At 52.3% G+C, this 27561-nt stretch overlaps 1 protein-coding gene across 4 annotated transcripts in view; it reads left to right on the forward strand.

The window, feature by feature from the left end:
• LZTR1 (leucine zipper like transcription regulator 1) overlaps window positions 1-27561 on the forward strand; it is a 286327-nt gene that overhangs the window by 175439 nt on the left and 83327 nt on the right. For 3 of the 4 annotated variants that reach the window (XM_054025515.1, XM_054025514.1, XM_054025512.1), the window contains exon 13: window positions 763-858. The exons of the other annotated variant lie outside the window; for it this stretch is intronic. In XM_054025515.1, coding sequence (XP_053881490.1) covers window positions 763-858 — 96 coding nt within the window. The remainder of the gene's footprint in view (window positions 1-762; window positions 859-27561) is intronic. 4 annotated transcript variants of the gene reach the window in all.

The raw sequence follows: 27561 nt of genomic DNA on the forward strand, positions 1-27561 counted from the left end.
ATATTGTGAAAAGTGATATTTAAGAACTCCAACTTCCAAGCAGGTCAATACCTTATGAAAGATAATGCTCAGCAGTTTTCAGTATCATGCCTCAAGTTACTTAAAAGCCATTTTTTAATTATTGAAATAAAAAATCTGAAAAATGTTTTAAATTATGGGGAAAAAAACAACTTTGTTCCTTTGCCAATATAATTAAAACAAAGACCAAACCTGAAAGAAAAAAACTTCACTTTTTGGCTAAGAACAAGCATGAGAAATCTGAGCTCAAGAATAACTTTTTCAGAAAACTAAAAGCACTTGAAAAGACCAGAAACTGCATTCCTATAAAAGCCTTTGCAGAGGATTCACAGAATGCCGTTAAATTGGTCCAAACATTAAGAGCAGCAGCAAACAAATGTTACTCTTATTTAAAAAGAAAAAGACTCTGGGCATCACATATAACTACAGGCGACAGATCCCATGGTCACTGAACATAGTTATCACCCTTCTCCTCGGGGTTATGATGAAAGAATCTCCTCAACCAATTTTACTAAGTGTTTTGGAGGAAGAGAGGGTGGAATTTTGCCCATGGTGTGTACAGTGGACACTAATGTGCCCTCTGTTTGCTATCACAGTATGTTCTAATAGTTAAAAGTAAAATCATCATACCCTGGACCCAAACCTGGAAGGGGTGAAGGACCCTCCACTCCCACTGTCTTCCAGGATTATGCTATCTGTGAATCCACTTATAACATGTTGTGCTTTCACACTCATTACTGACAGAAGGAAGACCGAGTCCGGGGACATGCAGCCATTGTCACAGCTCGCTGTAAGTGGCTAAGGAAGAAAATTATACAGGCAAGGGAGAGATTGAAACAGGCAAGTATTTCACAGAAATAATCTTACTTAAACTGGCCAAGTTTGGAAACAATTAGTCAACAGACAAAGAATGATAAAAAAGATTGAAAATAGACTGAGATTTCCTGTATGTGATATAGACTTGTAGTGCCAATGGAGCAGTGCAAGAAGTTTTAGACTGGGCTTAACCAGTCTGCAGGATTCCCTCAACAAAGGGCATTGGGTGAGTGTTGAGGCAGGCAATGGGCATGATGAAAAGAGGCTGATGTGTGTTGCACTCCACTGATCCTGTACTGGCTGAGCGGTTCCTATCAGGCTTTTTAGCTGGTGCAAGTTGGAACATCCCTGGGGCTGCTTTAACTTGGGTGGAGCCGAAGTGGCCCCCAGACAACCCAGGATTAAGGAAGGTGTAAAGCTGACTTAGAGCAGGCCTGTCGCAAAGAGGAGGCACTAAGGGGTGCTGTTTTCTCACTTGCTATTTATAGCTGTCTCAGCCAGAGCTTCCAGCACCGAACAGGGTGTTGAGAGAAAATCTCGGCACTTCTGCCATCCTGCCAGCAGTGGCTGCTGTGGGGCTGTGTCCCCTGCAAGGCAGCAGTCTCCACTCAACCTGTGCCACTGCTGTCTGCTGGAGACATCACCAGGGAGAACCAGATGCAGAGCAGGGGTCCACCAGGGGCAAAACTGCAGGAGGAGTCTGGGGAGCATGGGGAAGGGAGCCAAAGAAGCTTATGGAGGGGGGCAAAGGGTGATAGGGCAGAGGTAAGGGAGCAGAAGAAGCTGATGCTCAAGGGACATAAGGACCTACAAGCAGTGGGGGAAGAAAGATGATAGGGGTGCAGTGGGCTGAAAGCAGAGTAATGGGGAAGGAAGGGAAAGCCTGAGATCATGGATGAGGGGATGAGAGCTGATAAATTGACTTCAGGTAGGGTTAAAGTCAGAGAGAGCCCAAAGGAGATGGAGGATCTGAAGGGAGAAGGAGAAAAGAGGAAGAGAGACCAAAGGCTGGGGCCCCGGGTTGGGAGGGGATACCATAGGGAAGAGGAGGTAACCCCTTGTAATTTGGGGAGAGATTCCAGTGAGAGGTGGGAAAAACCCTGAGGATCCCAGACCTGTTGGGAGTGACTCCAAGGAAGACAGAGAGAAGAGGAGGACCTGCAGGGGAGTGATGGAGGGATTTTAACAAAGGGGGACACGGTAGTGAGGATTACTGGAGGGAAGAGAAGAGGGTTCCCAGGAGAGTTGGGGTAAGAGACTACAGGAAGTAGGGAAAGAGCCTAAGAGACATAGAAGGGAGGGGAGAGTTCGTACATCCAAAGAGGGATAGAGAGATAGGGACTGCAGAACAGGAAGACAGTGAGGCTGAGTATTGGAGCTAGTAGAGGGAAAAGAGAAGGGAGGAGGTCTGGGTGGAGGGAGAGATAGCCTCAGTCACCTTGTACCTAATCACCTCCCAGGCATTTAAAATCATCCTGTCTGCAAGGTCATCACTAGGTATAGCTGGGGAGGCCCAACTCCCTTTCACACAGTTTCCACAAACCAGCTCCCACCACTCTGTATGGTTCTTTCCTCTGAACCCCAGTACTGGCAGAAAGCTGACCTGCTGCACCAACTCTGCAGCTAGCAGCAAATTCTAGTCTGTTCTACTCCTGCTGGCTGCCCATTACACTGTGAAGTGAGGGCGGGACAAGAGATGCCAAGGAGCAGCAGTCCTTTCCTCTCTGCCCATGGCAAGGTCCCCCAGGGTATATGAGGCAGGAGAAGGGAGATATATGCACAAGGGGTGTAGGAGTTAGCTTGATACACAGTCAATGTATCACATGTTAAGTAGATTACAAAATGGCTAACTGATAGATCTCAAAGTAGTTAATGAGGAATTACCATTAGGGTTGTTTCTAGTGTGTCCCTCAGGGATCATTTTTGGGGCAAATACTATTCAATATCTTTATCAATGATCTGTATGAAAATATAAAATAATTGCTAGTAAAGTGACAGAGACTGGTGAAATGCCAATGATAGGGACAGGTCAGTTCTACAGAGAGACCTGGATTGCTTAGTAAACTGGATACAGTCAAACAAGGTGCATTTTAATAGGTCACACATTCATGGAGACTGTATTTTGGAAAGCAGTAACTCAGAAAATCACTTAGGAGTCATGGTGGATAATGAATTGAACATGAGTTCCCAGCATAATGCTGTGGCTCTGAGGGCTAATGCAATCTTTGGATGTGTAAACAAAGGAAATACTGAGTAAGGAGGAGTTATAATCTCTGTGTACTGTGTTGGTGAGATCATTACTGAAATATAATGTCCAGTTCTGGTGTCCAAAACTCAAAAAGGATCTTGGGAGGGGAAAAAGAATTCAGAATGGAACTACAGCTATGATTTGTGGTCTTGAAAACCTGTGCAACATAAAAGGCTGAAGAAGCTCAACCTATTTATCTTTTATCTATTATTTTAAGAGGCAACTTGATCACAGTATCATCAGAAATCTCCCTGTACAGGAAGATGGCTCTGTAATCTAGCAGAAAAAGACAAAACAAGATCCAATAGCTGGAAGCTGATGCTAGACAAATTCAGACTGGAAATAAGGAGCACTTGTTTATCAGTAAGGGGAAACAATCATTGGAACAACTTACCTAGAGATGTGGTAGAGTCTTTGTCACATGAAGTTTTAAAATCTAGATTGGATGTCTTTTTTTTAAGAGAGATGCCCTAGATCAACCACAGGTTCTCTTTTGAATGTTTGTCCATGTTCCTATTTATGGGGCATGTGCACCTGAGTTTGGAGTCTTTTGGCCAGCAGCATCCATTATGACCATACATATACCCTGGGTGACTTTGTAGCCCGCACTAAGGGCACAAAAAGGTGGAGCAGGCCAACCACCACTTGGTTCCTTTTGCCATCTTCAAGGCAGAGCTGCGCATTGTCCATTCTATTAGGCAGTGCTGTCTTTCTTACAGTGTGTGTGTATGTGTCCCCACTTCCCAGTTATTTCCCAGTTAGTTAAGTTAATATAGTTAATTAGGTAGTTTGCCTGTTGGCACTGTTAGTGAAATTCTGTTAAGTTTCCTTTCACCAGGAAAATGTATTTTCCTTCCCTGGTATGGGGACGGCTAATGGTAAGCCCCCCAGATTGAAATACTTCCCCTTGTTTGAGGATGCTCTGCCTGTTAATGATGGGTACACAAGATGTTTGTTTTGCTTGAGAGAATTTCACAGTCATTGGGAATGTTTGTATGTCCACTTCCAAGAGGACATTGAGATCTAGGGACACCTGTCTTCAGCTGTTTCTAATGGACAGATCCATGAGTCCGGCTTCAGACCTCCCTACATGAACTGCCTGGCTCTAGAAGCACTCCTAGCTTGGGATCCAGCCCCATTAGCTAAGGCTTCTGCTTTAAAGTCTGATAAATCTGACACACTCCTGGTGAAGAAGGGACAGGGTATGGAGAAAACAAGAGCTAGTTCTTTGAGTGCTTACTCATATCATTCCACATTAGGTGTGTGCACTCGCCACATGCATTGGTGCCGGAAGCTTTTCCCTCAGCAGTATCTGTAGGAGAGAGGCTCTGGCACTCTCTGGAGTGGCGCCTGCATGGCGCGGTGTAAGGGGCGCCACCCCTCAGTTCCTTCTTGCGGCCAGTGATGGTGCACGGAACGTTCGCTGCTCTTACTAGTGTTGCTTAGGCTTCACTTGTATGAATTAGAGTTCTTGTAAGGTTAGTGTACATAATTAGTAATTGAGTTAGTTAGCCCTTAGCAGTAGTTAGAGTTTTGTTAGTCCGGTCGGGGACTTAGCCAGGGGACAGGGCATGCCTCGATCCCCAGGCTTCAAGCCCTGCAATCACTGCAAATGGCCCATGCCCGTGAGCGATCCACATAGTAGCTGTCTCAGGTGCCTTGGTGAAGGACACATAAGTGATAAGTGCCGAATCTGCAAGTCCTTTAAATCTAGGACCAAGAAAGAGCTTGAGATCAGACTCACTTGATGGAGTCGGTGCTCACTCCAGCTCTGGAGCGAAGGTCCAACTTGGCACCCAGCACCCTGGCATTGGTGCGTAGTACCCCACTGGTGCCATCGATGAGCCGGCACCAATCCCCATCTACGGCCCCAGCCAAGAAGTCGAAGAAAGCCGGTAGGGAACTGTCTTCTACTCCCCGCAAGGGGAAGGACAGGGCTGGGGGTGAGCTAAGACCCGCACCGGGCGGTTCATCTCCCCCATCAGGAAGTGAGGCCTCAGCTCACGTTGAGCGATGCAGCCCACCCATTCCTTGCCTGGAAGCCCGGACACAGAGGCGGGCCTTCATCAGCTTCAGGTGCCGTTGACACCTGAAGCACTCCAAGCTGAGCAGGAAATCCTGATGTTCCCAGTGCCAGCCACGCTGGCCCCGGCAGTGCCCAGACCTCTGGGTAAGCCTGCCTTGGGACCTTTCTGTCCGCCCTCGCCTCAGCGGTACCACTCCCCATCGCGGGGGAAGTCCCACCACTGTTCACCTGCTTGAAGCCGTCATGGCTCTGATTTAGGGAGGCAGATGCATTGGAGCCCACTACGGTCACCGGACTTTGGGCAACAGCAGAGGGATTCGAGGCGGACTTCGCCGGTTACCTGGCGGAGACCCACGGAGATACGCACTCCTCGACAGGAATGTCGGGACTGGCCCTTTGCATCACTGGAAAGCCATAACAGATCCCGTGAACGATCAGAAGACCGCAGCCGTGGGCACTGTCAATGTTCCCCGAGATGGGTGTCACCGTATTGGGGGGAGATCCCCCAGGCGCCTGACCTACGATACCTGCAGGTCCCAGTCCCGGTCCTTGTCCCGGTACTGGTCTCGAAACGCGAGGCATAGATTGCCAGTTTCCCGTCGCAGATCTGCCGAGTGCCGCCAGTCACCGAGATCCCCACGAAGGCGCTCTAGATGTGACCGTGATTATCACCAAGCACAGGGTCACCTCTCCAGTGGATCTGGGTCACTGGGTAGCAATCGCTCCGCATATGGCTCTGGTATGGAGCAAGGCTCCAAATTGGCGGGGCAGCCTCCCAGGCTCTCGGTGCTGCCTGCATCATCGGTAGTGAAACCTGCCCCGTGGCCCCAGACCTCGTGGCCGGGCCTGTGGTACCTCCAGCACCCATTGGGGTTCACCTAGCCCTCCCAGCCTGCCCGCTCAGCATCGGGAGCTTCAGACGGGCCTGTGGCATCAATGACCCAACCCCCTCCGGTGTCTGAGGCCCCGAGGGATAAGACCCCGCAAGTCCATGTGGACCAAGGGGAACGGCCTGCTGGACCACCAGTGGTTGTGGAACCTGTGGTACCGGCCTCTTCCTTGTTGTCACCAAACAAGACCATCACGGAGCCCCCTCCCCTAGTTCCTCCAAATGACACTAAGGCACACCAGGAGTTGTTGAAGATGGACGCACCCAAGCTTGGCCTGCAGGTGGAGACTGCAGGAAGTAGGGAAAGAGCCTAGGAGACACAGAAGGGAGGGGAGAGTTCGTACATCCAAAGAGGGATAGAGAGATAGGGACTGCAGAGCAGGAAGACAGTGAGGCTGAGTATTGGAGCTAGTAGAGGGAAAAGAGAAGGGAGGGGGTCTGGGTGGAGGGAAAGATTCAGGTTCCATCCCTTTTTACATAGCCTCAGTCACCTGCTCCTCTCTGGGTTGTCCTCTGAGGCTCAGCAGTTGATTCAGGACCTCCCCTTCGATGGTCAGGCTCTGTTTGCGGAGCAGATGGACAACAAGTTACATGGGCTGAAGGACTCCCGAACCACCCTAAAAACCCTGGGGCTCTACGTTCCGGGCATGGCACATAAGTGGTTCAAACCGCAACTTCCCCAGGGGCAAGAGAGCCAGCCCCGGCAGGACCCACCATACAAAAAGTCTAAGGGCTACAGATGATGCACGAGCCACCCACCCCCACTCTCTGCCTAGTCAGGCTCGACCCGCTCCAAGCAAGGAGCTAAAAAGTCGTTTTGAGGGTTTGCCCTGGGGCGACCTACCAGTCTGTTTCCTGGATCCTATTTTCCCAATTTTTTGCAACCGCCTTTCCTCCCAGCATAGTCAGCGATAACTTCGGACTGCTGGGTCCTTGGTACAGTTGTGCACAGCTACACCCTCCAATTTATTTCCACACCTCCCCACTCCTCTTCAGGGACCCTTCTCACGAGAATCTTCTCAAGCAGGAGGTTCAGAAACTCTTACAGCTGGGGGCGGTGGAGGAGGTCCCGCCTCCTTACTGGAACACAGGTTTCTATTCCCTATATTTTCTGATCGCAAAGGCCACAGATGGTCTCCGTCCCATCCTGGACCTTCAAGACCTCAACAGATACCTAAGGAAGCTAAAGTTTCGCATGTTCTCCCTGGCCTCCATTATCCCCTCCCTGGATCCGGGAGACTGGTATGCCACCCTCGACCTGAAAGACTCATACGTTCACGTAGCAATCTTCCCAGGACACAGACGCTTTCTCTGTTTTACGGTTGTCTCAGCCCACTACCAGTTTGAGGTCCTTCCATTTGGCCTGGCTACAGCACCAAGGGTGTTCACCAAGTGTATGGTGGTAGTCGCGGCCTACCTGAGGCATCGGGGTATCCAGATTTACACGTACCTCAATGACTGGTTGGTCAAAGGCAGCTCCAAGGCTCAGGTCGAACGCAACGTCACTACACTACAAGCCACGTGCTGCTCCTTGGGACTACTGGTCAACCACGAAAAGTCCACGTTAGTTCCAGTTCAAAGGATAGAATTCATCCGGGCCATGCTCGACTCAACCCGGGGAAGAGTGTTCCTGCTGTTAGACAGGTTTCAGGTCCTGACGGACCTCATCGCAGAAGTGTCTGTATTTCCCCTGACAACGGCCAGAGTGTGCCTATGCCTACGAGGCCACATGGCAGCTTGCACATACAGGGTCCGCCATGCCAGGCTCCGCATGCGGCCCCTGCAGCAATGGCTGGCATCGACCTATTCCCAATCCAGGGGCTACCTGGAAAACATCATAACCATTCCTCCGGTGGTTCTCACCTTGCTGTGGTTGTGGACCAATCGCAAGAAGGTCCTGGAAGGAGTCCCGTTTGACAGTCTGTTGAGATAATGTCGGATGCTTCGGACCTCAGTTGGGGGGTGCACCTTGGACATCTCTGGACCCAGGGGATGTGGACCCCGGAGGAGACAACATTACACATAAATGTCAAGTTGCTCAGAGTGGTCCAGCTGGCCTATGGGGTTTTCCTGCCACACCTGTGGTGCGAATCCTGACAGACAATATGGCCTCAATGTTCCACATCAACAGGCAAGGAGGAGCGCGCTCGTCGGCTCTCTGCCAAGAAGCTCTCTGTGTTTGGGACTTCTGCATCGACCACGGCATCCATCTGCAAGCTGGTCACCTCCCCGGCATCAGGAATGCCTAGCAAATCACCTCAGCAGGGACTTCTCCCCTGACCACAAGTGATTGCTCCACCCAGAGGTGGCCTGCATAATCTTCCAGAGGTGGGGAACTCCCCAGGTAGATCTGTTTGCCACCAGGCAAAACAGAAAGTGCCATCGGTTTTGCTCCCAGCAGGGGCTGAGCAAGGACCCCTTCTCGTTGCTTTCCTCCTGTCATGGCCCACGGGTGTGAGGTACACATTCCCTCCGATCCCTCTGGTCAGCTGGGTCCTGGTTGAAGATCAAGAGGGACAAGGCACAGGTTATCGTGATCACCCCTGTGTGGCCTCGCCAGCAATGGGTTCGGCACGCTCATGAACGTGGCGGTGGCCCCTCCCTGACCCCTTCCCTACCGCCCGGACCTGCTGTTACAGGATCACGGTCAGCTCCTACACCCCAATCTCAAGTCTTCACACCTCTCAACGTGGATGCTCCGTGGTTGAACGCGGAGGAATATACTTGCTCAGAGGAGGTCCAGCAGGTCCTCCTTGGAAGTAGGAAGCTATCCACAAGGCTAACTTACCTGGCCAAGTGGACGAGGTTCTCCTGCTGGGCGTCGGAGCGTGGCATTTCTCCCTCACGTTCCTCAATGCAGTCCATCTTGGACTACTTACTGCACCTCAGGGTCTGGTGCATTCTTCCATTAGAGTGCACCTTGCGGGCATCTCCATGTTCCACCAGCTGATCCAAGATCAGACAGTCTTTTCTGACGACATGACTGTCAGGTTCCTAGGGGGCCTCAAGGGGCTTTACCTGCAGGTATGGGCCCCTGTCCTGCAGTGGGACCTTAACCTGGTCCTCTACAGGCTCACTGGCCTGCCTTTCGAGCTGCTGGGCTCCTGTTCCTTTTCCTACTTGTCCTGGAAGGTCGCTTTCCTGGTGGCAGTGACGTCAGCAAGACGAGTCTCAGAGATTAAGGCCTTGACCTCAGAACTGCCTTACACAGTGTTTTATAAGGACAAGGTCCAGCTGTGGCCCCACCCAGCTGAAGGTAGTATCTTCCTTTCACATGAGCCAGGACATATTCCTGCCTGTGTTCTATCTCAAGCCACACAAGACTGCTGAGGAGAGGCGTCTGCATGCGCTGGACATCTGGAGGGCCTTGGCTTTTTACCTGGAACGTACCATGCCTTTCCGTAAATTGACCCAGCTCTTCATCACTACGGCGGCTAGGATGAAGGGCCTTCCGGTTTCTTCGCAGAGGATTTCCACCTGGATTGCCTCCTGCATAAAGACCTGTTACGAGCTAGCAAAGTTCCCGCCACCACCGATTGTCAGGGCCCATTTGACTAGAGCGCTGGTGTCTTCGGCAGCCTTCTTGGCGCACATCCAGATACAGGACATCTGTAGAGCCACAACGTGGTCCTCGGTCCACATGTTTACCGCTCATTATACCATCACTCAGAAGGCCAGAGATGACGCTGGGTTCGGCAGAGCTGTATTACAATCTGCACAGCCGTGAACTCCTACCTGCCTCCACGGGAACTGCTGGGAGTCACCTAATGTGGAATGGACATGAGCACGCACTTGAAGAAGAAAAGACAGTTACCTTTTCCGTAATGGGTGTTCTTCGAGATGTGTCTTTGTATTGTCAACATGTGGGGTGCCTTCCTATGTACTGGATGTACTGTTTCAGTACAGGAGACATCAGTACTGATTACTTCAGCACTATCAACTCCATCTCTCTCTACCCTGGCTCCATTTTTTGCCCCATGGTACTGTAAGATGCCAACAGCATATACATAAGGTCTTACAAAAGCCAGAATCACCTTTATTTTCTTCTGTGTTAATATCTGTGGTACTGGGTCCACCTTTACTTATAATACCAAACACATCTATGTTTGTACCTGCAGCTGCTCAACCATCAGCATCTAGTTGCTCAACCATCAACATGCTTCTTGGAGCAGCTAGTCCTGGAACCCACAAGAGGAGAGGCAATTCTTGATTTAGGCCTAAGTGGAGCACAGGATCTGGTCCAAGAGGTTGAAAATAGCTTAACTACTCAGCAATAGCAACCATAATGTAATTAAATTTAACATCCTTGGCGTGGGGGTGGGAGAAATGGCAAAGAAGCCCAGCACAGTAACTCCAGGAAGGGGAACTGCTCAAAAATGAGGAAGCTAGTTAAACAGAAATTAAAAGGTACAGTCATGAAAGTGAAATGCCTACAAGCTGTATGGGAATGTTTTTAGAAAACCATCATAGTCTTAAATTAAATGTATATTCCCAAATTAAAAAAACGTTAAAGGACCAAAAAAGTGCTATCGTGGCTAAACAACAAAGTAAAAGAAACAGTTAGAGCAGTGGTCTAGAGGATCTCCCAGTCGATTGCGATCTCCAGCGCCAGTGCAGTGTGACTGCCTAAGGCTACCTTGCCCCCACGTCGCTCCCAGAAGCAGCTACTGCAGCCCTGGGGGCAGGGGGGGAGGGGTCTCCCTCCATGTGTGCTGCTCCTGCCTGCAAGCACTGCCCCTGCAGCTCCCATTGGCCGGGAGAGCTGCAGGGGTGGTGCATGCAGAAGGGGGCAGCACGCAGAGCCACATGCCCCCCCCGCCCTCTCCACCCCAGGAGCTGCAGGGGCATGTTGGCCCCATCCGGGAGTGGTGTGGAGGCGGGGTAGGCAGGGAGCCTGCCTTAGCCTCGCTGCGCCTGCCTCTGACCAGGAGCCACCGGAGGTTAGTGCTGCCCTGCGGGAAGCTGTACCCCAAGCCCCACCCTGAGCCCCCTCCCAGAGCCAGCACCCTGAACCACCTCCTGCACTCCAAGCCCCTGCCTCAACCCTGACCCCCTTCCCAGAGCCAGCACCCTGTAGCCCCTCCTGCACCCCAACACTCTGCCCCAGCCCAGAGCCCCCTCCTGCACCCCAACTCCCTTCTAGAGCTTGCATCCCTCACCCTCTCCTGCACCCCAACCCTCTGCCCCCGGCTCAGCCCAGAGCCCCCTCTCACACTGCGAACCCCTTAGCCCCAGCCCAGAGCCTGCCACCCCTCACGAACCCCAACCCCTTGCCCCAGCCCGGTGAAAGTGAGTGAGGGTGGGGGAGAGCAAGCGATGGGGGGAATGGAGTGAGTGGGGCGGGGCTTTGGGGAAGGGGCAGGGTCTGGGGGAAGGGGCAGGGTAGATCCTGAGTTGCTCTTAGATTCAAAAAGTGATCTTGGGCATAAAAAGGTTGGAGGCAAAAAGGCATCCTTTAAAAATTGGAAGTCAAATCCTACTGAAGAAAATAGAAAAGAGCATTAATTATGGCAAGTTAAGTGTAAAAATATAATTAGGCAGGCCAAAAAATAATTTGAAGAGCAACTAGCAAAAGACTCAAAAACTAACAGCAAAAAATTGTTTTAAGTACACCAGAAGCAGAAAGCCTGCTAAACAATCAGTGGGGCCACTGGACAAACCAGGTGCTAAAGGAGCACTCAAGGAAAATAAGGCCATTGCAGAAAAGTTAAATAAATTCTTTGCATTGGTCTTCACTGCAGAGGATGTGAGGGAGATTTCCATACCTGAGCCATTCTTTTTAGGTGCCCGATCTGAGGATTGAGGTGTCAATAGAGGAGGTTTGGAACAAATTGATAAATTTAACAGTAATAAATCACCAGGACCAGAAGGTATTCACCCAAGAGTTCTGAAAGAACTCAAGTATGAAATTGCAGAACTACTAAAACTGTGGTATGTAAACTATCACTTAAATCAACTTCTGTACCAGATGACTGGAGGATAGTTAATGTGATACCAATTTTTTAAAATGGCTCCAGAGGCAATCCCGGCGATTACAGGCTGGTAAGCCTAGCTTCAGTACCATAGTTGAAACTATAATAAAGAACAGAATTATCAGACACATAGATAAACATGATTTGTTAGGGAAGAACCAACATCAGTTTTGTAAAGGGAAAACATGCCCGACCAATCTATTAGAATCCTTTGAAGGTGTCAACAAACATGTGGGCAAGTGGTTATAGTATACTTTGACTTCCAGAAATCCTTTGACAAGGTCCCTCACCAAAGGCTCTTAACCAAAGTCAGCAGTCAGAGAATAAGAGGGAAGGTCTTTTCATGGATCAGTAATGGGTTAAAAGACAGGAAACAAAGAGTAGGAATAAATGGACAGTTTTCAGAATGGAGAGAAATAATGGTGTCCCCCAGTGATCTGTACTGGGACCAGTGCTGTTCAATAGATGCATAAATGATCTGGAAAAAGGGGTAAGCAATGAGGTGGCAAAATGTTCAGATGATACAAAATTACTCAGGATGGTTAAGTCCAAAGCAGACTGCGAGGAGTTGCAGAGGGCTTTCTCGAAACTGGGTGACTGGGCAACAAAATGGCAGATGAAATTCATTGTTGATAAATGCTAAATAATGCACATTGGAAAACATAATCTCAACTATGCATACAAAATAATGTGGTATAGATTCATAGATTCATAGATTCTAGGACTGGAAGGGACCTCGAGAGGTCATCGAGTCCAGTCCCCTGCCCGCATGGCAGGACCAAAAACTGTCTAGACCATCCCTGATAGACATTTATCTAACCTACTCTTAAATATCTCCAGAGATGGAGATTCCACAACCTCCCTAGGCAATTTATTCCAGTGTTTAACCACCCTGACAGTTAGGAACTTTTTCCTAATGTCCAATCTAGACCTCCCTTGCTGCAGTTTAAACCCATTGCTTCTTGTTCTATCCTTAAGGTATGTCTACACTATGAAATTAGGTCGAATTAATAAAAGCCGGTTTTATAGAAATCGGTTGTATACAGCCGATTTTGTGTGTCCCCACATAAAATGCTCTAAGTGCTCTAGTCGGCGGACCGCGTCCACAGTACCGAGGCTAGCGTCGACTTCCGGAGCATTGCACTATGGGTAGCTATCCCACAGTTCCCGCAGTCTCCGCCGCCTATTGGAATTCTGGGTTGAGATCCCAATGCCCGGATGATGCAAAACAGTGTCGCGGGAGGTTCTGGGTACATGTCGTCAGGCCCCTCCCCCTCCGTTAGAGCAACGGCAGACAATAGATTCGCACCTTTTTACCTGGGTTACCTGTGCAGACAACATACCATGGCAATCATGGAGCCCGCTCAGCTCACCGTCACCATATGTCATCTGGGTGCCGGCAGACGTGGGACTGCATTGCTACACAGCAGCAGCAGCTAACTGCCTTTTGGCGGTAGACGGTGCAGCATGACTGGTAGCCTTCATCGGCGATCTGGGGGCTGGCAGCTGTGGGGCTGGCAGCCGTAGGGCTGCATTACACCAGCCTCTTGCCTTTTGCCTTTTGGCAGTAGATGGTGTATTACGATTGGTAACCGTCCTATTACAAGTTGGATCATCGCACATTAGCAGAGTTTTCCCTGAGCAGCAGATCGTGAAATAGGCCTGAAGGCCATCGTAGTACACTAACTGCCAAGCGCCCAGAAGATGCCGAGGGCTATCAGTCATGCTGCACCGTCGTCTTAAGATGTAAAAAATAGATTTGTTCTGTATTCATTTGCTTCCCCTCCCTCCGTGAAATCAACAGCCTGCTAAACTCAGGGTTTTCAGTTTAATCTTTGGGGGGACCATTCTGTGTGACAGTTGTTTGTGTTTCTCCCTGATGCACAGCCACCTTTCTTGATTTTAATTCCCTGTACCTGTACGCCATGTCGTCACTCGGCCCTCCCTCCTTCTCCTGGTCCGTCAGATACTAGTTTCGCGCCTTTTTTCAGACCAGGCGCCATAGCTAGCACTGGGATCATGGAGCCCGCTCAGATCACCGCGGCAATTATGAGCACTATGAACACCACGCGCATTGTCCTCGAGTATATGCAGAGCCAGGACATGCCAAGGCGAAACCCGGACCAGCCGAGGAGGCGATTGCAGCGCGGCGAAGAGAGTGATGAGGAAATTGACATGGACATAGACCTCTCACAAGGCACAGGCCCCAGCAATGTGGAAATCATGGTGTTACTGGGGCAGGTTCATGGCATGGAACGCCGATTCTGGGCCCGGGAAACAAGCCCAGACTGGTGGGACCGCATCGTGCTGCAGGTGTGGGACGATTCCCAGTGGCTGTGAAACTTTCGCATGCGTAAGGGCACTTTCATGGAACTTTGTGACTTGCTTTCCCCTGCCCTGAAGCGCCAGAATACCAGGATGAGAGCAGCCCTCACAGTTGAGAAGTGAGTGGCGATAGCCCTGTGGAAGCTTGCAACGCCAGACAGCTACCGGTCAGTCGGGAATCAATTTGGAGTGGGCAAATCTACTGTGGGGGCTGCTGTGATCCAAGTTGCCAGGGCAATCAAAGACCTGGTGATATCAAGGGTAGTGACTCTGGGCAACGTGCAGGCAATAGTGGATGGTTTTGCTGAAATGGGATTCCCAAACTCTGGTGGGGCCATAGACGGAACCCATATCCCTATCTTGGCACCGGAGCACCAAGCCACCGAGTACATAAACCGCAAGGGGTACTTTTCAATGCTGCTGCAAGCCCTGGTGGATCACAAGGGACGTTTCACCAACATCAACATGGGGTGGCCAGGAAAGGTACATGATGCTCGCGTCTTCAGGCACTCTGGTCTGTTTCGAAAGCTGGAGGAAGGGACTTTCTTCCCGGACCAGAAAGTAACCGTTGGGGATGTTGAAATGCCTATCGTGATCCTTGGGGACCCAGCCTACCCCTTAATGCCATGGCTCATGAAGCCGTACACAGGCAGCCTGGACAGGAGTCAGGACCTGTTCAACTATAGGCTGAGCAAGTGCCGAATGGTGGTGGAATGTGCATTTGGACGTTTAAAAGCGCGCTGGCACAGCTTACTGACTCGCTCAGACCTCAGCGAAAAGAATATCCCCATTGTTATTGCTGCTTGCTGTGCGCTCCACAATATCTGTGAGAGTAAGGGGGAGACATTTATGGCGGGGTGGGAGGTTGAGGCAACTCGCCTGGCCGCTGATTACGCGCAGCCAGACACCAGGGCGGTTAGAGGAGCACAGCAGGGCATGGTGCGCATCAGAGAAGCTTTGAAAACGAGTTTTGTGACTGGCCAGGCTACGGTGTGAAACTTCTGTTTGTTTCTCCTTGATGAACCCTCCAACCCCCCCCCCCCCCGACCCGGTTCACTCTACTTCCCTGTAAACCAACCACCCCACCCTTCCTCCCCACTTCGAGCACCGCTTGCAGAGGCAATAAAGTCATTGTTATTTCACATTCATGCATTCTTTATTAATTCCTCACACAAGTAGGGGGATAATTCCCAAGGTAGCCTGGGATGGGTGGGGGAGGAGGGAAGGAAAAGGACACACTGCATTTTAAAACTTTAACTCTTATTGAAGGCCAGCCTTCTGATGCTTGGGCAGTTGTCTGGGGTGGAGTGACTGGGTGGCCGGAGGCCCCCCCACCGTGTTCTTGGGCGTCTGGGTGAGGAGGCTATGGAACTTGGGGAGGAGGGCTGTTGGTTACACAGGGGCTGTAGCGGCGGTCTCTGCTCCTGCTGCCTTTCCTGCAGCTCAACCATACGCTGGAGCATATCAGTTTGATGCTCCAGCAGACGGAGCATTGACTCTTGCCTTCTGTCTGCAAGCTGACGCCACCTATCATCTTCAGCCCGCCACTTGCTCTTTTCATCCCGCCATTCAGCCTGCCACCTCTCCTCTCGTTCATATTGTGCTTTTCTCATGTCTGACATTGACTGCCTCCACGCATTCTGCTGTGCTCTATCAGCGTGGGAGAACATCTGGAGCTCCGTGAACATATCGTCCCGTGTCCTCCGTTTTCTCTTTCTAATGTTCACTAGCCTCTGCGAAGGAGAAACATTTGCAGCTGGTGGAGGAGAAGGGAGAGGTGGTTAAAAAGACACATTTTAGAGAACAATGGGTACACTCTTTCATTACAAGGTCACATTTTTCCTCTGCCTGCCGGTTTGGTATGAGAGATCACTCACGCAGTGCCAGGCAACAGATTTCGGCTTGCAGGCGGCCATGGTAAGCCACAGTCTTTTGGCTTTTTTAACCTTCTTAACATGTGGGAATGGTTTCAAACAGCAGCGCATTTCCCATATCAAGGATGAATTGGGTTGGCCATTGAAAATGGGTTTTCAATGTAAAAGGAGGGGCTGTGGTTTCCGGGTTAACATGCAGCACAAACCCAAGTAAACCACACACACACACACACACCCAATTCTCTGGGATGATCACTTCACCCCTCCCCCCACTGCGTGGTTAATAGCGGGGAACATAAATTAATGGAGATATCCCATCTCCTAGAACTGGAAGGGACCTTGAAAGGTCATCGAGTCCAGCCCCCTGCCTTCACTAGCAGGACCAAGTACTGATTTTGCCCCAGATCCCCAAGTGGCCCCCTCAAGGATTGAACTCACAACCCTGGGTTTAGCAGGCCAATGCTCAAACCACTGAGCTATCCCTCCCCCCGCATTTCTGTTCAGAAGAGCAGGAACGGGCACCTCTGAATGTCCCCTTAATAAAATCACCCCATTTCAACCAGGTGACCGTGAATGATATCACTCTCCTGAGGATAACAAAGAGAGATAAGGAATGGATGTTGTCTGCATGCCAGCAAACACCGGGACCATACGCTGCCATGCTTTGTTATGCAATGATTCCAGAATACGTGCTACTGGCCTGGCGTGGTAAAGTGTCCTACCATGGCGGACAGGATAAGGCAGCCCTCCCCAGAAACCTTTTGCAAAGGCTTTGGGAGTACATGAAAGAGAGCTTTCTGGAGATGTCCCTGGAGGATTTCTGCTCCATCCCCATACACGTTAACAGACTTTTCCAGTAGCTGTACTGGCCGCGATTGCCAGGGCAAATTAATCATTAATCATTAAACACACTTGCTTTTAAACCATGTGTAATATTTACAAAGGTACACTCACCAGAGGTCTCCTGTGTGCCCTCAGGGTCTTGGGTGAGTTCGGGGGTTACTGGTTCCAGGTCCAGGGTGACAAACATATCCTGGCTGTTGGGGAAACTGGTTTCTCCGCTTCCTTGCTGTTGTGAGCTACCTACATTACCTCCATCCTCATCTTCCTCATTCCCTGAACCCTCTTCCCTGTGTGTTTCTCCATTGACGGAGTCATAGCACATGGTTGGGGTAGTGGTGGCTGCACCCCCTAGAATGGCATGCAGCTCCGCGTAGAAGCGGCAAGTTTGCGGCTCTGCCCCGGACCTTCCATTTGCTTCTCTGGCTTTGTGGTAGGCTTGCCTTAGCTCCTTAATTTTCACGCGGCACTGCTGTGTGTCCCTGTTATGGCCTCGGTCCTTCATGGCCTTGGAGACCTTTTCTAATACTTTGCCATTTCTTTTACTGCTACGGAGTTCAGCTAGCACTGATTCATCTCCTCATATGGCGAGCAGATCCCGTACCTCCCGTTCGGTCCATGCTGGAGCTCTTTTGCGATCCTGGGACTCCATCACGGTTACCTGTGCTGATGAGCTCTGCGTGGTCACCTGTGCTCTCCACGCTGAGCAAACAGGAAATGAAATTCAAACGTTCGCAGGTCTTTTCCTGTCTACCTGGTCAGTGCATCTGAGTTGAGAGTGCTGTCCAGAGCGGTCACAATGAAGCACTGTGGGATAGCTCCCGGAGGCCAATAACGTCGAATTCCGTCCACACTACCCCAATTCCGACCCGCAAAGGCCGATTTTATCGCTAATCCCCTCATCGAAGGGGGTGTAAAGAAACCGGTTTAAAGGGCCCTTTAAGTCGAAAGAAAGGGCTTCGTCGTGTGAACGTGTCCAGGCTTAATTCGATTTAACGCTGCTAAAGTCGACCTAAACCCGTAGTGTAGACCAGGCCTCAGAGGCTAAGGTATAAATTAGTTCTTCTTCGAGTGATTGCTCATGTCAATTCCACAGTAGGTGTGCGTGCTAGCCACGTGCACTGGTGCCAGAGGTTTTTCCCCTAGCAGTACCCGTAGGGGGAGAGCGCCCCCCGTGACCCCTGGAGTGGCGCCTGCCTGGTGCGGTATAAGGGGAGTTGCGCGCTCCCCCCACCCTCAGTTCCTTCTTGCCGCCAATGAAGGTGCGTCGGAATTGCACAGCTCCAGCCTTGCTGCAGCTTGTCCCCAGAACTGTTCGTTCAGTAGTAGCTGTTTAGTCAGTTTAGTTTTCAGTAAAGTTTAGTTAGTTAGTGAGCCCAGGCCGGGGCATGCCCCGTGCCCCGGGATTTAAGTCGTGCGTCTCCTGTAGGCGTTCTATGCCAAGGAGTGACCCGCACACAGACTGTCTGCGCTGCTTGGGAGAAACCCATATCAGCGAAAGGTGTAAGATCTGCAAGCCGTTCAAGCCCCGGACTAAAAAAGAAAGGGACATTAGACTCTGGGACATCCTGCTGGAGTTAGCGCTGGCCCCGACCCTGGCACGCCGCTCTGATCTGGTACCTGGCACCGCGGCATCGGTGTGCGGACACCCTCCGGTACCCTCGATTAGTCGGCACTGCTCCCCTTCCACGGGGCATGCCAAGAGGACCGGAAAGACTCCCTCTTCGCAACGGCACCGAGGGAAGTCTGGGCAGAGACTAGACCCATGTCGGGTAGTCCTCAGTCCCCATTGGGCCCTAGGCCTCTGACTCACGCGGAGTGGAGTAGCCCGGCCCCTTCGAAGCAGGCCTCTCAGGATGTCCGGATGCCATCTACACCCGAAGCCCTCCAGGCAGCTAAGGACATCAGGTCCATGCTGGTGCCGGGAGTGCCGCCGATGTCGGCCCCACACTCCAGAGGCAAGCCGCTGCTGGGATCACCACAGTCACCGCCGGCCCGGTACTGGTCTCGGTCGAGGGAACGTTCCCGATACCGCTCATCGCCCAGTGACTGTTCAGGGCTCAGTCCATGTGGATTGCCCTCAACACCGGCCAGACTGTCTGGATGGGTGCCATCCAATCGGGACTCTCGGCACCGCTCGTCTTCACTGAGCTAGCTCAGACGGGACCGTGGCGGACATCGCCAATGGTCCTCGCCTCGAAGGCGGTACCGCAGTCGGTCGCAGCATCACCGTCGACGCTGTTCCTGCTCAGAATCCTGCTCAAAGTCTCCGCCAAGGCACCGTAGCTCCGGGCATCGATCGCCGGCTCCTCGCCATCGCGGGTCCACCCATTGAGATCGCTTGTGGAGCAACTACTACCATCAGTGCCATTGTCCCGCCTCGAGGTCCCAGTCCTGTGGTCGACAGATCCCGGCACCACCGCCACTCCCAGTCTGGAGGCCGCAGCGTGTCGTACGCCAGCCCAACCTCTGCTCACAGTTGCCCGTCTACAGGCCAGGCTAGCCAGCCTGATCAGCCAGCTCCACCAGTGTCTCAGCAAGTGCAATGGCACCCTGCATCATGGCGGGCCCAGTGGTACCAGTGGGCACCATGGCCTCCGGCGCAGCCCCCGGTGGGGGCTCGCTAGGTGGCTGGGGCGTCAGAAGCACCATTGGCCTCCATCCCTAGACTGCCAAGAAAAGAGTCGATGGGCTTCCTCGGTGCCATGCCCGGAGTCCAACCAGGAGGTGGATCCTCCAGTGCCAGCCAACACCCAAAGCACCACACCGGCCTCCTCGCCCCATCCAGAGGAGCTGATTGCAGCCCCGCCCCCCTCTGTCCCGCAGGAGGACTACCGGGCCCATCAAGACTTACTAAAAAGGGTGGCAGCAAGCCTCCATCTCCAGGCTGAGGAAATGGAAGAGCCCTCAGACTCCCTGTTCAATGTGCTGACCCCCTCAGCACCAGGCAGGGTGGCCTTGCCGCTCCATGAAGGGCTGGCAAAAATTTCAAATGCCCTGTGGCAAACACCAGCCTCGTTGACTCCTATCTCTAAGAAGGTGGAGCACAAGTACTTCGTACCCACTAAGGGGCACGAGTATCTGTATACCCACCCGGCACCCAACTCCTTGGTGGTCGAGTCGGTCAACCCAGGGAGCGACAGGGGCAGCCAGCCCCGACCCCAAAGAACAAAGACTCTCGGAGGCTGGATGCTTTCGAGAGAAAAATGTATTCGGCGTCAAGCTTCCAGCTGAGGGTAGCAAACCATCAGGCTCTCCTGGGTTGCTACGAATTCAATCTCTGGGGATCCCTCCCCAAGTTCGAGGACTCCCTCCAGGAGCACGATAGAAAGGAGTTTAAGGCGCTCATGGAGGAAGGGGCAGCCACTGCAAGGGCGTCTCTGCAGGCCGCTTCGGATACATGAGACAGGCATTCTGGCTTCTGCTCTCTGGGTTATCCAGAGAAGCGCAGTCATCAATACAGGATTGCCCTTTTGACAGGAAGGCGCTGTTTGCGGAGGAAACGGACACAAGGCTGCATGGCATGAAAGACTCCTGGATGACCCTCCAGATCCTGGGCCTCTATGTCCTGGCTCTGGCAAAACCCAAGTTCAAGCCACAGCAGGCTCCCACCCAGGCCGCTCTCCCGAAATACGAAGCCACCCAAAAGAAGCAACGGGACTATAGGAAACACCTGCAAAGACAGTAGCGGCCTGCCCCACAGCCTGGGTCCTCTAAGGGCAAGCAGGCGGGTAAAAGGCGGTTTTGACGGGACGCTCGGGGGTACCCCGCCAATTTTCAGCACGGATCCACCCCTAATGAAGCTCCCTTTTTCCAGTCGATTGTGTGCATATCTCCCGGAATGGTCGTAGCTCACCTCGGACCTCAACACCACACCATCTCCTGATGTTACACCCTCCAGTTTATCTCCTACCCGCCCAACCACCGCCCGCCTCTATCCCTCTTGGGGGTCCCATTGCACGAGGCTCTGCTCAAGCAGGAGGTCGGGATGCTCCTGGAATTAGGAGCGATAAAGACGGTGCCCAAGGAGTTCCTGGGCAAGGGGTATTACATCCCGGTATTTCCTTATCCGGAAGGCCAAAAGGGGAGCTCAGACCCATACTACCTGCAAGGTCTGAACCAGTACTTGGTAAAACTCAAGTTTTGCATGGTTTCCCTGGCCTCCATCATCCCCTCCCTGGATCCCGGGGATTGGAACGCGGCCTTCGATCTACAGGACGCATACTTCCACATCCACATATTCAAGGGGCACAGGTGCTTCCTCCGTTTTGTGGTGGGACAGAATCACTACCAATTCACAGTCCTCCTGGTTGGTCTGTCCAGTGCCCCCAGGGTCTTTACAAAGTGCATGTCGGTAGTAGCGGCCTACCTCAGGCGCCGGAGGGTCCAGATATTCCCCTATCTGGATGACTGGCTGGTCAAGGGCACCTCCCGGTTGCAGGTGAGGGATCATGTGGCACTCCTCCTATCCACATGCACCGCCCTGGGCCTGTTGGTAAACAACACCAAGTCCACGTTAGTCCCAGTCCAATGCATAGAGTTTATCAGGGTGCTCCTAGACGCAATGTCAGTCTCTCTCCCCCAAGACATGTTCGAGACCGTGAAAGGGCTCATCCACTCGATCGTAAGGTTCCCAGTGGTGATAGCCAGGTCCTGCCTACAGCTGCTAGGTCACATGTCACCGTGAACGTATGTGGTCCGCCATGCCAGGCTCAGGATGAGGCCCCTACAACTCTGACGCCTCGTAGTTCACCAAAGCCACGGACAGATTGGACAAGGTCCTCACCGTGCCAAACTCGATGACCACCTCCCTACGATGGTGGTCCACACCGAGCAACACACCGAGGGGTCCTGTTCAGGGACAGGGCCCTGTCCATGGAGCTAGTGTCCGATGCATTGGACCTGGGCTGGGGAGCCCATGTGGGGAGTTTTCAGACCCAAGGCCTGTGGTCTCCGCAAGACCTGACCCTTCACATAAACATCAAGGAACTCAGGGCAGTGCAGCTGACGTGTACGGCCTTCTGCTCGCACCTGAAGGGCAAGGCAGTCAGGGTTCTCACGGACAACACGGCCTCGATGTTCTATTTCAACAGGCAAGGCGGAGCCCGATCCTCCGCCCTCTGCCACGAAGCCCTCAGCCTGTGGGACTTCTGTATAGCCCATGACATCCACCTCCACCTGAGGGCCCAGGGCTAGGCACCCTCGTTGGTCAGGGTGCAGCTGGCAGCCATATTGGCTTTCCATCCCCCGGTGCAAGGACACACGGTGTTCTCCCATGCTATGACTGGCTGGTTCCTTAAGGGGTTGGACTGGCTTTACCCGTATTCTAAGCCCCTGGGACCTGAATCTGGTGCTGGCTTGGCTTACGGGGCCCCCATTTGAACCGCTGGCCACATGTTCCTGGTCTCACCTCTCATGGAAGGTGGTCTTCCTGGTTGCTATCACGTCAGCTGGGTGGGTCTCGGAGCTCAGGGCCCTGACCTCCGAGCCACCGTATACTGTGTTTCATAAGAATAAGGTCCAGCTCTGCCACACCCCGCGTTCCTCCCAAAGGTGGTCTCCGCCTACCACATGGGTCAGGACATTTTTCTGCAAGTCCTTTGCCCCAAACCTCACGCGACTAATGAGGAACGCCGCCTCCACACACTTGATGTGAGGCGGGCTCTCGCATTCTACCTTGAGCGAACCAAGTCATTCAGAAAGTCCTCGCAGCTGTTTGTTGCCTCAGCTGAGCGCGTGAGAGGCCAGCCAATTTCCACTCAGCGACTGTCCAACTGGATCACTTCATGTATGCACTCCTGTTATGAGCTGGCAGGTGTTCCCCCACCACCTATTGTTAGGGCACACTCGACACGGGCGCAGGCCTCGTCGGCTGCCTTTGTGGCCCATGTCCCTAGTCAGGACATTTGTAGGGCTGCCACGTGGTCTTCGGTTCACACATTCACCTCGCACTATGCAATAGTCTCCCCAAACCAGGGATGACGCTGGGTTCGGCAGGGCGGTACTCCGTCCCGAGAACTTGTGAACTCCTACCCACCTCCAGCAGATACAGCTTGGAATCACCTACTGTGGAATACACATGAGCAATCACTCGAAGAAGAAAAGACAGTTACCTTTTTCGTAACTGGTGTTCTTCGATATGTGTTGCTCGTGTCTATTCCACATCCTGCCCTTCTTCCCCACTGCTGGAGTTGTCTGGCAAGAAGGAACTGAGGGTGGGGGGAGTGCGCAGCTCCCCTTATACCGTGTCAGGAAGGCGCCACTCCAGGGGCTGCGGGGGGCGCTCTGCCCCTACGGGTACTGCTAGGGGGAAAACTTCCGGCTCCGGGGCACGTGGCAAGGATGCACACCTACTGTAGAATAGACATGAGCAACACATCTTGAAGAACACCAGTTACGGAAAAGGTAACCATCTTTTATCATTCAAGAAAGAGATCTTGGAGTCATTGTGGATAGTTTTCTGAAAACATCTGCTCCATATGCAGCAGTAGTCAAAAAAGCAAACAGAACGTTAGGAACCATTAGGAAAGGGATAGAGAATAAGACAGTAAATATAATGCCACTATATTAAGCCATAGTAAGCAATCCCACACCTTGAATACTGCGAGCAGTTCTGATTGCCCCATCTCAAAAAAAGATATATTAGAAATGGAAAAGGTACGGGGTGGGGTGGGAGAATTAGGACATGGAACAGCTTCTGTATGAGGAGAAAAAAAAGACTGGGACATTTCATCTTGGAAAAGAGATGACTAAGGGGGAATATGAAGGTCTATACGATCAGGAATCGTGCAGAGAAAGGGATGTTAGATGGGGTGGGATCTGAGTTACTACAGAGAATTCTTTCCTGGGTGCTGGCTGGTGAGTCTTGCCCACATGCTCAGGGTTTAACTGATCACCATATTCAGGGTCGGAAAGGAATTTTCCTCCAGGGCAGATTGGCAGAGGCCCTGGAGGTTTTTCGCCTTCCTCTGCAGCGTGGGGCACAGGTCACTTGCTGGGGGATTCTCTGCACCTTGAGGTCTTTAAACCACAATTTGAGGACTTCAATAACTCAGACATAGGTTAGGGGTTTGTTACAGGAGTGGGTGGGTGAGATTCTTTGGTCTGCGTTGCGCAGGAGGTCAGACTAGATGATCGTAATGGTCCCTTCTGACCTTAAAGTCTATGAATAAGGAAGCGTGTTATGTGAGGATCACCCAATGAAATTATTCATAGATTCATAGATTCTAGGACTGGAAGGGACCTCGAGAGGTTATCGAGTCCAGTCCCCTGCCCGCATGGCAGGACCAAATACTGTCTAGACCATCCCTGATAGACATTTATCTAACCTACTCTTAAATATCTCCAGAGATGGAGATTCCACAACCTCCCTAGGCAGTTTATTCCAGTGTTTAACCACCCTGACAGTTAGGAACTTTTTCCTAATGTCCAATTAATAAGCAGCAGATTTAAAACAAAGAAAAGGAAGTATTTCTTCACACAATGCACAGTGACCAGTGGAACCTTGTTGCCAGGGGATGTTGTGAAGTCCAAAATTATAACTGGATTCAGAAAAGAATTAGATAAGTTCATGGAGGCTAGGCCCATCAAGGGCTATTAGCCAGGATGGTCAGGGATGCAACCCCATGCTCTGGGTGTCCCTAGCCTCTGACTGCCAGAAGCTGGGAATAGGTGACAGGGGATGGATCACTTGGTGATTGCCTGTTCTGTTCATTCCCTCTGAAGCACCTGGCACTGGCCACTGTTGGAAGACAGGATACTGGGCTAGATGGACCTTTGGTCTGACCCCCTTTGGCCGTTCTTATGTACTTCTTCACCTTTAGACGAGAAGGTTCATTTTCCTTGTCTTCCTTCACAGCTTCTATGATTATGTGGGACACTCTCACATGTATTCCTCAAGGGAATATCCTGGTTATTATGAGTCGTGCAGGGAATCTAGAGACTCATCTCATGATAGACTCTGTGCTAGGCGTGGACCACCAGGTTCTTATCCTAGCATGCATGTATGGTCATATTGGGTTCTGTGCGGTCCATAGGGACAGGAGCATTCTCCTGAAAGATGATATGCTCACAAGAACCATCTTCTACTGTCTCAACCACTCAGGCTGCTCCTACACAGCCTTTTCTTCAGCCTGAGGATTCAGGCAAGGACATTCCATCCCACTCTGTAGACTTGTTGGGATATACCATAATTTCATCACCTCCAGACAAGGCTGTGTAGTTCCTCCTAGTACACCACAGCTACATGATTTGAACGTATTTCAAGACTTATTAAAATGGTGTCAGACTCTTTACAAATCCCTGTAGAAGAGGTTAAAGACCCCACCCAGAGACTTACTGATATTCTCCCATCGAGCCCCAGGCTAAGTGGATTGAGTGCAGAAGAAGGGCTGGAGGACATCCTAGAACAGCCCTCCATGCCAGACACCTTTGAGGCGGCAAAAGACCTTATCGAGCTGTTGGCGGCAAGCCCCCTCCCTGGCAAGGAGAAGCCTCCGGCATCATCACCAAGGGTGCCGTCCAGAGGCAAGCCAGCAATGGTGCGCCGCTCGAGGTCACCACCCCGGCACCGCTTCTGGTGCCGATCTCGGTCAAGCTCAGCCTCCATGGACTCCCAGTTACCTTTGACTCAGCAGGACTCGATGGCACCGGAACTGAGCCAGCATACAGCACCTGCTCCGCCGGCACACTGCTCCCCAGCACTGTCACTAAGCCAGCACAGAGAGGACATAAGGCCGCAGTCCTGGTCAGAAGGCAGCAATCCCGGTCCTGAGGGCATCGGTACCGATCCCGGTCCCGGTCGGTGAGGAGCCGCTCTCCAGCCTCCTGATGGCACCGTGCCACGACACCGCCTTGGCCTTTGAGGTCAGTGTCCTCAGAATCCGAGGTCGACTCAGGCTGCTCCAGCTATGCCCGCAGGGCGCCAGTTAGCAGGGAGCCCCAAACTGCATGCCATCCCCAATGGGGCCCGCCAGGACAATGGCCCTTTTAGACACCATGGGCCTATCATTAGCAGCAAGGGACCTCCTCCAGAGCTTCGAGGTCCAGCTATTCGGTCCCCACACAGGCACCCCTCCACACCCAAGGAGGCTATGGTATCCAGGCCGCCAGACGCTTCTCCGGAACACCAGCGAGTGGAAGTGGCACCGAGCCCGGGGCCGTCCCGGGGACAATCAACCAGGCAGGGCTCGGACGTGCCCCCGGCCTATGATGAGGGGCAAGAAGAGCAGGTGGAGGAGGCACAGCAGGCCCTCACCTCCTCATCCTCCCCAGACGAAGCTGTGGTGGGCATGGCAGTGTCGGGGCCTCCTCCGATTGACCACAGGGCACATCAGGAGCTGCTCCTCAGGGTCGCCCAGAACTTGGGCCTACAGGCGGAGGAAGCGGTGGAGCAGGAGGATCCTATGGTGGACATCCTAAGCCCTGAAGGCCCATCCAGAATTGTGCTCCCGCTCATAAAGACAATTCAATCTAACTACAAGACGGTCTGGCAAACCGCAGCCTCCAGCACACCGACGGCAAGGGGGGTGAAGAGGAAGTACTTCACCCCTTCCAAGGGATACGACTTCCTATTTTGTCATCCAGCCCCCTGTTCGCTGGTCGTCTCAGCCATGAATGAATGGGAGCGTTGTGACCAGCAAGCCCCGGCCCCCAAGGCCAAGGAGGCTAAATGTCTGGACCTCTTTGGAAGGTAGGTCTACTCCTCTGGGGGCCTCTAATTAAGGTCGTGCCGCATGCATGAGTGGTCGATGAGATCGGACATCTTGCGAACCAGCAGGCGATCCTACACAGGCACAATTTTCATTCCTGGGCAGCAGTTTCCAAATTTGAAGACTCCTTGCCCCAGGGTTCTCAACCTGAATTCACGTCCCTCGTGGAAGAGGGAAAGGCAGTTGCCAAGACCTCTTTACAGGCCTGTCTGGACTCCGCAGATGCAGCAGCCAGAACAATCACCTCAGGTGTGGTGATGAGGCGCTCAGCATGGCTTCAGGCCTTCCGCCAGAGGTCCAAAATACCATCCAGGACCTCCCTTTTGAAGGGTCTGGCCTCTTTTCCGACCAGACGGATGCCAGGCTACATAGCCTTAAAGACTCCCGGGCAACCCTCAAGTCGTTAGGAATGCACACCCTGGCGACTCAGAGGAAGCCATTCAAGCCCCAACCATCGCAGCAATGGCAGTACCAGCCTCGCCCTAGGCAGGAGCCTTATCGCAGGAGGAGCAGAGACAACAGACAGAGGCGGAATAACACGCCTAATCAAGGCCAGGGCCAGGGCAAGCCCCAGCCTGGCAACAAGCAGGGGTTTTGAAGGTGCGCTCAAGGACAGCGTACCAACCCAGCTCCCGGATCCTTCCCCATGTTTCTTGGATTGCTGGTCCCACTTCTACCAGGTGTGGTCCCGTATAACATCGGACCGTTGGGTCTTACGCACGGTACAAGTGGGTTACAAGCTGCTGTTCTCCTCCTTCCCTCATACCCACCCCCCTTCCCTGTCCTTCTTCAGGGACCCTTCTCACAAGCAACTCCTTATGCAGGAGGTACAGTCGCTCCTGG

This window comes from Malaclemys terrapin, chromosome 4 (assembly GCF_027887155.1).
Source record: "Malaclemys terrapin pileata isolate rMalTer1 chromosome 4, rMalTer1.hap1, whole genome shotgun sequence".
Lineage (NCBI taxonomy): Eukaryota > Metazoa > Chordata > Testudines > Emydidae > Malaclemys > Malaclemys terrapin.